Source organism: Mesoplodon densirostris, chromosome 11, assembly GCF_025265405.1.
Source record: "Mesoplodon densirostris isolate mMesDen1 chromosome 11, mMesDen1 primary haplotype, whole genome shotgun sequence".
Classification (NCBI taxonomy): Eukaryota; Metazoa; Chordata; class Mammalia; order Artiodactyla; family Ziphiidae; genus Mesoplodon; species Mesoplodon densirostris.
The window spans coordinates 57,741,990-57,757,051 of record NC_082671.1 but is presented as its reverse complement, the minus strand read 5'-3'; the positions used below and the strand labels follow the sequence as shown (position 1 = coordinate 57,757,051).

The 15,062-nt window shown below is 39.0% G+C and overlaps 1 protein-coding gene across 1 annotated transcript in view; it reads left to right on the top strand.

Annotated features, from left to right (window-relative positions):
• CNTN1 (contactin 1) overlaps positions 1–13,742 on the top strand; it is a 187,660-nt gene extending 173,918 nt beyond the window's left edge. Inside the window, exons 23-26 of the mRNA XM_060114197.1 lie at positions 7,977–8,028; positions 10,442–10,700; positions 12,524–12,829; positions 13,014–13,742. Of these exons, the coding sequence (XP_059970180.1) occupies positions 7,977–8,028; positions 10,442–10,700; positions 12,524–12,829; positions 13,014–13,742 (1,346 nt within the window). The remainder of the gene's footprint in view (positions 1–7,976; positions 8,029–10,441; positions 10,701–12,523; positions 12,830–13,013) is intronic.
• The last annotated feature ends 1,320 nt before the right edge of the window (positions 13,743–15,062 follow it).

Genomic DNA, 15,062 nt, shown 5'->3' with positions numbered 1-15,062 from the left:
AACTTTTGGAAGATACTAGAAGGCACTAGGTAACAGGGACCAAAGTGACCATAATACAGGAGAGAGAAGAAGACGATTTAAAAGGATCTGAGGAAGAATGTAAAGCGTAATATGGATACTTAAAAAAATTTGTGACATTAGTAAATATTATAGATGCAGTATATTATTCTATTCAATTCAGCCATGCTGATATAGAATTAAAGTATTCAAAAAAGCAAAGAGGTAGACTTCTAAAATAAACAGTTTCAATCCTCAGAGAGATTTTTTATGTTGCTAACTGAGGCAAACAAGCTTTCAGAAAAGATTTAATGATTGGCATTTTTGGCATATGAAATGCCATTGATCCTGCATGTTCATGATTTTCTTTGATTGAACAGAAATATTTATTTTTTAAATAATTCTATTAAGAACTGACAGATTATATACTTTAGAAATTGTTAATTTTGTATGAAATAGAATATTCTAAGCAGCCCAGTTTGGGAAGGATTTTACCATTTGAAAAATCTTAGGAAATACACCAGTTCTTTGACACAAATAATTTACCGGAGTCTTAAACCACAAATCTGAGTCCCAGATCTAGTGATATTGAGCTAGCTTCACGATTCCTATGGGTTTAAGTTTTGTTCCCTATAGCAGGAGGAAGTTGGCAAAAATAATCACGGGCTCAACTCCTCTGATCATTAAACCCACAGCTAAAGAAATTTCCTTTAATCTGCATAGTAAACCTCTCCAAAATTAATATTAAACAAAAAGAGAAATAACTTCTTTCTCCCTATAATTATTCCATTGGATCTCACACGTATCATATAAAGAGTATTTCCATCACACCCTAAAAATGTGCTTGCTCCTAAGAGCCTGTGTGCTAAATCCTAACTACTGACAAACAAGCTACTTCTGTGCTTCAATTGCAGAAATACACTATATTTTTATAATGCTGTTTTTATTGTCTCAATCTTTGAAAAGAAATCATTTTGGTCTTTTTTATTGCCACCCCCAGGAAAAGAACCTATCCCAAGGACTCTACAATGAAGTTATTTTCCTGTTTATTTAGCATAATCATTTCTCTTTCACCAAAGGAATGGTGCCTCAAGGCCACTACAGAACTATACAAAATCTTTGTTCATTAATGATCAAATAAAGAATGTGACGTTTCCAACTTCCTAAAATAGTTCTTTGCTAAGAATCTGTTTTGGCTTTTTATTTTGGTTTCTTTTTCTTTATTTTCTCCCCCTTAACTCCTTTTTTTTAAACTTCTAATTAATGTAACAATGTTTTTCCTATTGAAGTCTCTTCAAGGCAAATAAAACCAAGATGGTTAGATCTCAGGTTTTTTTTCCATGACATAATCTGTTGTCTGGCACTGAGAAAAGCTTAGTTTGGGTAGCCATTCTAGAGAAGCATAAAATGCCACGTGGGTAGGCAACACCAAAAGCAAAGAGTTGCCTCAGATTTCAGTGTCCTGGAATAGTCACATGAAGCTCTTTGATCTCCAGCTTGTCCTATCTGCCCCTACCTACTGAAACAGGCTCACCTTAAGATTGGGTGCCTGAGCAGCTTTTGTTTTCTGTGCATTCTTTAGAATCTGCTATCAAAAAGGAGATCTTAACATTCATTCTTTCATTTACCTGAGTCATTTGATAATACTTCTAAAGAACCTAGTGTTCTAGAAAGTTCTTATGGGGCTTATATGATGTCAATATTTTATTTAAATATGCAGCCACTTAAAAAAACTAAACCACAGAAAATCTGGCAATTGCTATTTGGAAAAGAAATTTTAAAAGATTGGAGGTTGGACTGTTCTGGCTTTAAAGAAGCAGACCCATAAAATCAATGAAGGGTGGAGAGGTGAGTAATAGACAACATTTGTTTCTCATGAGCTGAAAGGCACCTCATGACACACTTGAATGCAGACTATTTTAAAGCAATTAAATATATTTTCTCTTTATTTATTTAAAGAGTCTACAAGATTTGGTAAGATTTGGTTAGATTTTTGGTTATTATCTCTGGGAAGCTGATCCAAAAGGTGTGCAAAGGTAAATATAGACTTAGTTAAACTTTCACAGTGAATTTCTATTATTTTCTCCCACAACCAGTGGCATCCAAGAATTTTACAATTGTAGATCACATATAATAATAGCTCATTAGATAACTTCCAATGTATAATCTCTTAGGTGGCAAAATTGATATTTCTTTAGAAAATAATTGCCATCTCCTTTGATAACTGTATTAGATTCTTGTGGCTGCTATAACAAATTACCACAAGCTTGATGGTTTAAAATAATATAAATTTATTCTCTCACAGTTATCGAGGCCAGTGGTCCTAAATCAATATCATTGAACTAAAATCAAGGTGTTGTCAGGGCCATACTCCCTCTGGAGGCCCTAGCAGAGAGTATGTTCCTTGCTGTACATTCCTTACCCAGTTTTGGGTAGCTGTTGGCATTTCTTGGCCTGTAGCTACATCATTCCAATCTCTGCCTCCACATTCACATCAAATTTTCCTCTTCTATATGTAGTCAAATGCCCTTCTACCTCCCTCTCGTAAGGGATTGCATGTAGGGCCACTCTGATTATCCAGGATAGTCTTCCCATCTCAATATCCTTAATCACATCTGCAAAGTCTTTGCTGTATAAATTAGCATTTACAAGTATAAATTTGGATTACTGGGATAAGGATCTAAGACCTTTGGGGGCCATTATCCAGCCTACAAGAAAAGTCATCTGTTCTTTCGATTTATACTTCTTTTCTAAGAGTGACAATTTCAATATATAGATTCCCATAAGCAATTTGAGCCTTATACAGTTAATGATTTATGTTAATTTTTTTAACATCTTTATTGGAGTATAACTGCTTTACAATGGTGTGTTAGGTTCTGATGTATAACAAAGTGAATCAGCTATACATAAACCTATATCTCCATATACCCTCCCTCTTGCATCTCTCTCCCACCCTCCCTATCCCACCTCTCTAGGTGGTCACAAAGCACCGAGCTAATCTCCCTGTGCTATGCAACTGCTTCCTACTAGCTATCTATTCTACATTTGGTAGTTTATATATGTCAATGCTACTCTCTCACATGGTACCATCTTACCCATCGCCTTCCCTGTGTCCTCATGTCCTTTCTCTACATCTATGTCTTTATTCCTCTCCTGCCCCTAGGTTCTTCAGAACCACTTTTTTTTTTCTTACATTCCATACATATGTGTTAGCATATAGTATTTGTTTTTCTCTTTCTGACTTACTTCACTCTGTAGGACAGACTCTAGGTCCATCCACATCACCACAAATAACTCAGTTTCATTTCTTTTTATGGCCGAGTAATATTCCATTGTATATATGTACCACATCTTCTTTATCTATTCAACTGTTGATGGACACTTATGTTGATTCCATGTCCTGGTTATTATAAATAGAGCTGCAATGAACATTGTGGTACATGATTCTTTTTGAATTATGGTTTTCTCAGGGTATATGCCAAGTAGTGGGAATGCTGGGTCATATGGTAGTTCAATTTTTAGTTTTTTAAGGAACCTCCATACTGTTCTCCATAGTGGCTCTATCAATTTACATTCCCACTAACACTGCAAGTTTGTTTTCTCCAAACCCTCTCCAGCACTTATTGTTTGTAGACTTTTGATTATGGCCATTCTGATTGGTGTGAGGTGATACCTCATTGTAGTTTTGAGTTGCATTTCTCTAATGATGAGTGATGTTGATCATTCTTTCATGTGTTTGATGGCAATCTGTATATCTTCTTTGGGGAAATGTCTATTTAGGTCTTCTGCCCATTTTTGGATTGGGTTTTTTGTTTTTCTGTTATTGAGCTGCACGAGCTGCTTATAAATATTGGAGATTAATCCTTTGTCAGTTGCTTCATCAGCAAATATTTTCTCCCATTATGAGGGTTGTCTTTTGGTCTTGTTTATGGTTTCCTTTGCTGTGCAAAAGCTTTTAAGTTTCATTAGGTCCCATTTGTTTATTTTTGTTTTTATTTCCATTTCTCTAAGAGGTGGGTCAAAAAGGATCTTGCTGTGGTTTATGTCATAGAGTGTTCTGCCTATGTTTTCCTCTAAGAGTTTGATAGTGTCTGGCCTTACATTTAGGTCTTTAATCTGTTTTGAGCTTATTTTTGTGTATGGTATTAGGGAGTGTTCTGATCTCATACTTTTACAGGTACCCATCCAGTTTTCCTAGCACCACTTATTAAAGAGGCTGTCCTTTCTCCACAGTATATTCCTGCCTCCTTTATCAAAGATAAGATGACCAAATATAAGAGGGTTTATCTCTGGGCTTTCTACCCTGTTCCATTGATCTACATTTCTGTTTTTGTGCCAGTACCATACTGTCTTGATTACTGTAGCTTTGTAGTATAGTCCGAAGTCATGGAGCCTGATTCCTCCAGCTCCATTTTTCGTTCTCAAGAATGCTTTGGCCATTAGGGGTCTTTTGTGTTTCCATAAAAATTGTGAAATTTTTTGTTCTAGCTCTGTGAAAAATGCCAGTGGTAGTTTGATAGGGATTGCATTCAATGTGTAGATTGCTTTGGGTAGTAGAGTCATTTTCACAATTGATTCTTCCAATCCAAGAATATGGTATATCACTCCATCTGTTTGTATCATCTTTTATCTCTTTCATCACTGTCATAGTTTTCTACATACAGATCTTTTGTCTCCTTAAGTAGGTTTATTCCTAGGTATTTTTTTGTTGTTGTTGCAATGGTAAATGGGAGTGTTTCCTTAATTTCTCTTTCAGATTTTTTCATCATTAGTGTATAGGAATGCAAGAGAGTTCTGTGCATTATTTTGTATCCTGCTACTTTACTAAATTCATTGATTAGCTTGAGTAGCTTTCTGGTATCATCTTTAGGATTCTCTATGTATAGTATCATGTGGTATGCAAACAGTGACATTTTTACTTCTTTTCTGATTTGGATTCTTTTTATTTCTTTTTCTTCTCTGATTGCTCTGACTAAAAATTCCAAAACTATGTTAAATGATAGTGGTGAGAGTGGGCAACCTTTTCTTTTTCCTGATCTTAGTGGAAATGGTTTCAGTCTTTTACCATTGAGAACTATGTTGGTTGTGGATTTGTCATATATGGCCTTTATTATGCTGAGGTAAGTTCCCTCTTTGCCTGCTTTCTGGAGGGTTTTTTTTTTTTTTTATCATAAATGAGTGTTGAATTTTGTCCAAAGCTTTTTTTGCATCTATTGAGATTATCATATGGTTTTTGTCCTTCAATTTGTTAATATGGTGTATCACATTGATTGATTTGCATATATTTAAGAAGGCTTGCATTCCTGGGATAAACCCCACTTGATCATGGTATATGATCCGTTTAATGTGCTGTTGGATTCTGTTTCCTAGTATTTTGTGGAGGATTTTTGCATCTATGTTCATCAGTGATATTGGTCTGTAGTTTTCTTTCTTTGTGACATCTTTGTCTTCTTTTGGTATCAGGGTGATGGCGTCCTTGTAGAATGAGTTTAGGAGTGTTCCTCTCTCTGCTATATTTTAGAAGAGTCTGCAAAGGATAGGTGTTAGCTGTTCCCTAAATGTTCAATAGAGTTTGCCGGTGAAGCCATCTGATCCTGGGCTTTTGTTTGTTGGAAGAAGTTAATCACAGTTTCAATTTCAGTGCATGTGACTGGTCTGTTTATATTTTCTATTTCTTCCTTGTTCAGTCGCAGAAGGTTGTGTTTTTCTAAGAATATGTCCATTTCCTCCAGGTTGTCCATTTTATTGGCATATAGTTGCTTATAGTAATCTCTCCTGATCTTTTGTATTTCTGCAGTGTCAGTTGTTACTTCTCCTTTTTCATTTCTAATTCTATTGATTTGAGTCTTCTCCCTTTATTTCTTGATGAGTCTGGCTAATGGTTTATCAATTATATTTATCTTCTCAAAGAACCAGCTTTTAGTTTTATTGATCTTTTCTATCATTTCCTTCATTTCTTTTTCATTTATATCTGACCTGATCTTTATGATTTCTTTCCTTTTGCTAACTTTGGGGTTTTTTGTTCTTCTTTCTCTACTTGTTTCAGGTGTAAGGTTAGATGGTTTATTTGAGATGTTTCTTGTTTCTTAAGTTAGGATTTTATTGCTATAAACTTCCCTCTTAGACCGGCTTTTTCTGCATCCCATAGGTTTTGGGTCATCGTGTTTTCATTGTCATTTGTTTCTTGGTATTTTTTGATTTCCTCTTTGATTTCTTCTGTGATCACTTGGTTATTAATAGTGTATTCTTTAGCTTCCATATGTTTGTAATTTTTACAGAATTTTTCCTGTAATTGATACCTAGTCTCATAGCATTGTGGTCAGAAAAAAATACTTGATATGTTTCAGCTTTCTTAAATTTACAAAGGCTTGATTTGTGACCTAAGACATGATCTATCCTAGAGAATGTCCCATGAGCACTTGAGAAGAAAGTTTATTCTGTTGTTTTTGGATGGAATGTCCTATAAATATCAACTAAGTCCATCTTGTTCAATGTATCATTTAAAGCTTATGTTTCTTTATTTATTTTCATTTTGGATGATCTGTCCATTGGTGAAAGTGAAGTGTTAAATTCCCCTAGTATTATTGTGTTACCGATTAACCCCATTTATGGCTGCTAGCATTTTCCTTATGTATTGAGGTGCTCCTATGTTGAGTGCATAAATATTTACAATTGTTATATCTTTTCCTCGACTGAGGCTTTTAACATTATGTAGTGTCCTTCTTTGTCTCTTGTAAATCGTCTTTACCTTAAAGTCTATTTTGTCTGATATGAGTATTGCTACCCCAGCTTTCTTCTGATTTCCATTTGCATGGAATATCTTTTTCCATCCCCTCACTTTCAGTCTGTATGTGTTCCTAGGTCTGAAGTGGGTATCTTGTAGACAGCATATATACAGGTCTTGTTTTGCATCCATTCAGCCAGTCTGTGTCTTTTGGTTGGAGCATCTAATCCATTTACATTTAAGGTAATTATCAATATGTATGTTCTTATTACGATTTTCTTAATTGTTTTGGGTTTGTTATTGTCGGTCTTTTCCTCCTCTTGTGTTTCCTGCCTAGAGAAGTTCCTTTAGCATTTGTTGTAAAACTGGTTTGATGGTGCTGAATTCTCTTATCTTTTGATCATCTGTAAAGGTTTTAATTTCTTCATCAAATCTGAATGAGATCCTTGTTGTGTAGAGTAATCTTGGCTGTAGGTTTTTCTCCTTCATCACTTTAAATATATCCTGCCACTTCCTTCTGGCTTACAGAGTTTCTGCTGAAAGGTCAGCTGATAACCTTATGGGGATTCCCTTGTATGTTATTTGTTGATTTTCCCTCGTTGCTTTTAATATTTTTTCTTTGTATTTAATTTTTGATAGTTTGATTAATATGTGTCTTGGCATGTTGCTCCTTGGATTTATCCTGTATGGGACTCTCTGCACTCCCTGGACTTGATTGACTATTTCCTTTCCCATATTAGAGAAGTTTTCAACTATAATCTCTTCAAATATTTTTTCAGTCCCTTTCTTTTCCTCTTCTTCTTCTGGAACCCCTATAATTTGAATGTTGGTGCATTTAATGTTGTCCCAGAAGTCTCTGAGACTGTCCTCAGTTCTTTTCATTCTTCTTTCTTTATTCTGGTGTGCAGTAGTTATTTCCACTATTTTATCTTCCAGGTCACTTATCCGTTCTTCTGCTTCAGTTATTCTGCTATTGATTCCTTCTAGAGAATTTTTAATTTCATTTATTGTGCTGATCAACATTGTTTGTTTACTCTTTAGTTCTTCTAGTTCCTTGTTAATCATTTCTTGTATTTTTTCCACTCTATTTCCAAGATTTTGGATCATCTTTACTACCATTACTCTGAATTCTTTTTCAGGTAGACTGACTATTTCCTCTTCATTTGTTTGGTCTGGTGGGTTTTTACCTTGTTTTTTCATTTCTCTGTCTTCTCACTGTGTTTAACTTAGTGTGCTTGGGGTCTCCTTTTCGCAGGCTGCTGGTTCACAGTTCCCATTGATTTTGGTGTTTGCCCCCAGTGGGTAAGGTTGGTTCAGAGGGTTGTGTAGGCTTCCTGGTGGAGGGGACTGGTGCCTGTGTGCTGGTGGATGAGGCTGGATCTTGTCTTTCTGATGGGCAGGCCACTTCCGGTGGTGTGTTTTGGGGTGTCTGTGAACTTATTATTATTTTAGCCTCTCTGCTAATGGGTGGGGTTGTGTTCTTGTCTTGCTAGTTGTTTGGAATGGGGTGTCCAGCACTGTAGCTTTCTGGTCATTGAGTGGAGCTGGGTCTTAGCATTGAGACAGAGATCTCTGGGAGACCTCTTGCTGATTGATATATGAGGCCAGGATGTCTCCTGTGGTCCAATGTCCTGAACTTGGTTTTCCCACCTCAGAGATCCAGGCCTGACACCCGGCCGGAGCATGAAACCTGTGTTAGCCACATGGTTTTTTGGAAGTCTGTGGTCTTCTGCCAGTGTTCAGTAGGTGTTCTGTAGGAGTTGTTCCACATGTAGATGTATTTTTGATGTATTTGTGGGGAGGAAGGTGATCTCCACGTCTTACTCCTCCGCCATCTTGAAGCTCCTCCAGGAGTGGAGATCTTGAAAGTATAAAATGTAGAATTCAAGGGAAAAACATTAGTCAAATGATGCAACATTAGCCAAATGACTAAAAGGACCCATTTTAGTATTAAAGCAATGGATGTTTTACAATGAAGATATGAGTTATGAATGTTTTGCATGAAGTAACACAGGAATTACCTATATATAACAGAAACTACAAGAGATGCAATGAGAAGTAAATAGAAACATACTAATTATAGGAGACTTTAACATATTCTCCTCAGTATAAGACAGATCAAGTGGCCAAAAAATAAATAAAGACATAAAAGTTCTACACAACATAGTACTATAGATTTTTTTGGATATATATCAAATACTGTACCTCAATAAAAGATAATATATCTTTTTCTCGACCACACTTGAATAGTCACAAAAGTTGACTGTTATTAGGAGACACGCATATTTAAAAACAGTAAGTTCCATGAATTAGAACTATTCAGAAACACTCTTTGATCTTAATGAATACAGCTAGAAACCAAAAATGAAACCAAAACACAAAAATGCCCTCCCACCTAGAAGAATGGACATATAAATATGATATGGGCAAGGCAAGAAAAAACCCCATGGGGATGGATTGGAATTGCAGATAATAATGTAAATTCATGATTTCCAAAATATGTGCATAATGTATATATACGTGTGTGTGTATAAATACATATATACATATGTATGAATGTGTATATGTGTTTATCTACCTGCGTATGTGTGTATATGAATATGTCTTTACATGTATGATTATCTACATGAACATATACATGATGTATGTGAGTGTGTATGCATGTGAATATTCATGCACATATTTTTAGCCATCTCTACTGAAAGGACAAAGACACCTCAATAGCAATGACTGCAAGCAGCATACTCAGCTCCCAGATTTTAGTCTCTACTACCATTCAAACTTAAAAAGGACCAGAGCTCTTCCGACTAATGGCTAATTCCAGGGCTGAGGCAGGGTAGATAAAGATGAACCTGGAACACTTGTTATGCCAGAAAGTAAGAAGATACCCAATAAATGATATGATGTACTTCTCAACGAAACGGGAACTGGCTTTAAGACTGTCAGTGTTACAACAAAAATAGAAATGAAGTTTTTCCTCTCCTGAAAACAAAGAAAGTAAAGGGGAATGTGAACAGGTTAGAGAAGAAACATAAACTGGCCTGAAAGGGTTAATCAATCCTAGTTTTATTTTAACTGTTACTAATCTGTAGTTTCTTTAACTAGATTAGTCCTTCACAAAGCTAACCTGTCACCCTTAATTCTGTGTAATTTACATCCTGCACCTGGCATTTACTCTCCCTATAATATCTTGTAGCAAATCACCCCTTGTAGCTGTTTACATTTCAGGAAGGAGGTCACAGGCAGATAATCCAGAAACTAAGGGACCCAATTACCAGGCTGCCAGACCCAATCACTGGGTTGCCTGAGGGCCAGCAGTGACTGTTTTGAAACAATGCAAAAAGAAGAATACAAGACCTTCGCCATTTTGATCCTTATCACTCACTTTGGACTGCAAACTCCCCCTATAAGAATCCCTGTAATTCCCCACGAGAGGGGGGACACAGTTCTTGAGGTGCTGGCCTGCTGTGTCTTCCCTTTGCCTGGCAAAGAAAATAAAAAACCTCTATTTCTCATCCTCCAAATCTCTGTCTCCATATTTCTATCCTACATCAGTGCACAGGGAGCCAAGATTTTTGGCAGCAAAATTTGGGGGCTCGTCTGGGATCTGATCACGGGCAGGTGGCCCCGCAGGACCCCTCGGCTTGAATAGATGCTTGGAGATTTCTCTCCACACCAGCCTCCTTTGGGAGAGCAGAGGATTGAGGGATTTCTCTGAAGCCAGATAGCCAGGGCCTCCCTGCAGCAGGACCATGCCTCGATCACACCCGACCTGCCTACTCGGCTGCGAAACTCCGAGTCTGCGGCGGGGAACGGTGGAGAGGTTGCCCTAGCAGCTGCTGAAGCTTTCTTTGCTTGGAGGACACCTTCTTTTCCCCTTCCCCACATCGGCCCGGACTTCTACTCCAAGAAGGCATTAACTCTTGGAGGATCAGAAAGAGGGCATTTGGTACATCGCGACTCACCCGCCAGCATTTTGGTAAGTCTCCGGGGGTGCACCCCGAGATCCTTTGACTTTGTCCATTTTGGTAACTTCGGTTCCAATCTGGGGAACTCTCCCTATGAAGGGAAATTCCATTTGCAAGGCACCGCTTTGGACAAATGTCACAAGTTTAGCAGGACTTGGAAGTCACGTTTGGGGCATTTCTGCCATTTGGCTTTTGATTTCTGGGCATTTCTTCGCTGTTTGTTTTACTTTGTGACTTCCTGCTGACGAGGTTTTGATTTGCTTTGGTTACTTTGGTTTCAGCGCGCAGACATCTGGTACTAACTCCAGCTAAAATGGGAAGCACTTCCTCTAAGGTTGCACCGCTACCTGGGAACCCTTGGGGAAAATTTTAAATGACTGGTCGTCCTATAGCTATGATCCAACGACAAAGAAAAATGACCTGAAAATAGGTCTTCTACAATTAGATCTTTATTGTCACAGGATTGGAAAAATGGACTGAGGCTCCCTTATGTCTAGGACTTTCTCCTATAATCAAAAGCCTGAGCAATCAGAAAAACTCTCCTAACATTCTAAATGATCCCCTTCTAACTTCTCCCAACTCTCCGAGCCGGGGAACAGAGCTTCCCCCACTTCTGCAAGTTCCCTTACTCCTTCAGATCAAACTAACACCCCACCTCCCGAGGGGGAAAATTCCTGCTGGGACAACATTTTATCAGCCAGTCTGCCCCTGTTATCAGAGTCAATTTGAGTACTATCTGGTTTAACTTTTAGCTATGAAACCATGACCACAGAAAGAGAAAGATAATTTTTGTCAGTATGGCCACAATATTCTTTAAACTCCAGAGAAAATTGGTTAAAATAAAACTTTTTTAAAATTGCAAAACCAGTTCTTTTTGCATGTGCAATTAGAAAAATCTAGCTTGTTAAAATCCTGTTCAAAATTCTGACCCTGAGAAAACAAAAATATGCCTAGGACAAAGCTTGAAGTTAATTCTTATCATGTCCTTGAGCTACAAACACAGCCTGCTTTGCCTGAGACTTGGGTTAATTAGTAGAACTTCAAGGCAAGAGAAAAAAAAAAAAGAGGCAAAGAGACATTTTAAATCTCAAGTGGAAACTATGAGGTCTGTCTGTCTGGATATATGTGTATGTCTCAGTATGTGTCTTTGTCTTTGGGTAATATTGTCGAGGTTAATTTGTAAATGAGCTCTATTTAATTGGCTTAAAAAAAAGTAAGCCCTTACAAATCAAACAATTCTAAATACAAGGGAAAAGACTCCTGGCGAAAAACAAAAACGGGAGCCTAGGCAATAAAATAAAGAAGATAGGGACAAATTAGACCAAGGTCAATGTGCATATTGTAAAGAAAAAGGGTATTGGAAAAAAGAATGCCCAAAGCTGAACAGAAAATACAGAGAGACCCAGAAGCTTGGGGAAAACAAAACAATTGGGGTCTCGAGTGAAAAAAGTTCTGAGGAAGAGTATGGTAACTGTGAATGAAGGAGCTCAGTTTCCTAGCTATGTTAACAGCTCCATTAACATAGCAAAAGAGGAGCTTTGGGTACAACTAGCAGTGGGGAGCAAAATGATGGACTTTTTGGTGGATGCTGGAGCCACCCACTCAGTTCTCAATTGCAAACTGACTTCCCTGAGCAAAAATGCAATATCAGTAGCAGGAGTCTCAGGGCAGGAATGGGCGAAACCGTCTGTTCCTGAAACCACTGGAATGTCAGATTGGGGACAAAAAGCCTCTACATGCCTGATTGTCCCATTCCTCTATTAGGGAGGGATATGATGTGCAAACTGAATGCTCAAATAACTTTCTCACCTGAAAAGTGGCTTTTGTGCCAGAGATAACGCCGGAAAGTGCCCTGAGATTTCACCAGTCACTGGAAGAGGAAGAAGATAAAACGGAACCGTTTCTGGAACAAATCAAAGAAAAAGTGAGTACAGCTGTCTGGGCCAATGGGGAGCCCAGGCATGCCAGATTTGCCACTCCAGTTTCCATCACCCTACAGGATGGAGTAAAATGCCCCAGAAAGAAACATTATCCAGTAAAAAGGGAAGCAACTCAAGGAATCCAACCGGTGCTGACACAATTTTTGGAACATGATCTCATCAGACCCTGCAGATCCCCATGCAATATCCCAATATTGCCGGTAAAGAAACCCCACACAAATGAATACCGGTTTGTTCAGGACCTAAGCCGTTAACGAGATCTTGCAGGATATTCATCCCACGGTCCCCAACCCATATACATTTTTCACTAACATTCCAGGAGACTATGAGTACTCCACCTTACAATACCTGACTTGAAAGATGCCTTCTTTTGCATACCGGTAGAGGAGGAATCACAGTAGCTATTTGCATTTGAATGGTAAGACCGGAGAACAAAAACAATCAGTCAGTACTGCTGGACAGTACTGCCCCAAGGATTTAAGAACTATTTTCAGTGAAATTCTGGCCAAAGATTTACAGGGACTACATTTAAACCAAGGAGTCCTCCTACAATATGTGGATGATTTGTTAATAGCAAGCTCAGATATAGAGCAATGCTTATCTAACACTGTCACAGTATTAAATCACTTGGCCTGGTGTGGCTGCAAAGTCTTGCAAAAGAAAGCTCAAATCTGTCAACAACAGGTCACTTACTTAGGATTCCAATTACAAGAAGGAACTCGGAGCTTGATAGCCAACAGAAAACAGACCATCTGTAACTTAGACATTCCAAAAAGCCACCGACAGCTCCAGGGATTCCTAGGGATGGCTGGATTTTGTCGCACATGGACATCCAACCTCGGGTTAATTGCAAAGCCTTTATATCATGATTTGAAAGGCGCAGATTCTGAACCCTTGGTTTGGACAGGAGACTGCCAGAAGTCTTACGAGACTTTAAAACTTAAATTCATGACTGCACCAGCCCTTGGCCTGCCCGACCTTCAGAAAGAATTTAAACTGTATGTACATGAGAGACAGGGGCTGGCCATGAGTGCAATCATACAACCGGTGGGAGACATCCCCAGACCAGTGGCTTATCTTTCAAAACAACTGGATACCACAGCCGCCGCCTGACGCCCTTGCTTACGCTCAGTAGCCGCCACCTGTGATCTGCTAAAATAGGCAGAAAACTTCACTTTGGGTCAGCCAACAGCAGTATATGTCCCACATCAAGTCTTAGCACTCTTGGAACAAAAGGGTGGATCCTGGTTGACATCAGGGAGGCTGTGAAAATATCAGGCAGTTCTCCTTGATGACCCCAATGTCACTGTTCCAGTGAGCAGTTCTTTAAATCCTGCTACCCTGCTTCCCTCACTCCCTGAAAAGGACATCCTCCATTACTGTTTGAAGGTATTAGAGACTGTTTATTCTAGCTCACTGGATTTATCTGATAAACCCCTGAGCAAGGCTGATTGGGACCTGTTTACTGATGGCAGTAGTTTTGTGAAGGAGGGACAAAGATATGCAGGATATATGGTGGCTACCGAACAACAGGTAATTGAGGTGTTAGCCCTGCCCCTGTCCTCCCAACACCTCTGCACAGAAAGCAGAGCTGATGGCTCTAACCCGAGCCCTAACCTTAACAAAAGGGAAAAGGGCCAACATCTATACAAACTCTAAATATGCCTTTATGGTTTTGCATGCCCACGGAGCCATATGGAAGGAACAAGGGCTACTGAATTCAAACAATAAGGACATCAAACATGCTCCAGAAATTCTAGCCCTCTTGAGAGCAGCGACTGAGCTAAAGGCTATAGCTATAACACACTGCCCAGGACATCAAAAACCTACATCATTCATAGCCAGAGGGAACCAAAATGCAGATGCCACAGCAAAACAAGCTGCATTAAAATGGGTAATGGTGGGACCCTTGCTTCCCCAAATAGACTAGTCACAGTACTATCCCCAGTATACTGTAGAAGATAATCAGAGAGCAAAAGAGTGAGGTTTTGATTCCACAAACCTGAGTGGACAACGAAAAATTAACCCACATGGTCTTATCTTGCTGCCTGCTGCCCTAGCATGGCCAATAATAAAACTTCTACATGACAACACTCACTATGGCCCAGAGGCACTAATGGATTATATCAAACCTCATATATGTGGGCCAAACTTACACCATACTATACAAAGGGTAAGTGAAAGCTGCCCCATTGGTATAAAAAGCAAGCCTAGGGCCTCCCTGGTGGCGCAAGTGGTTGAGAGTCCGCCTGCCGATGCAGGGGATACGGGTTCGTGCCCCGGTCTGGGAGGATCCCATATGCCGCGGAACGGCTGGGCCCGTGAGCCATGGCCGCTGAGCCTGCACGTCCGGAGTCTGCGCGTCCGGAGCCTGTGCTCCGCAACGGGGGAGGCCACAACAGTGAGAGGCCCGCATACCGCAAAAAAAAAAAA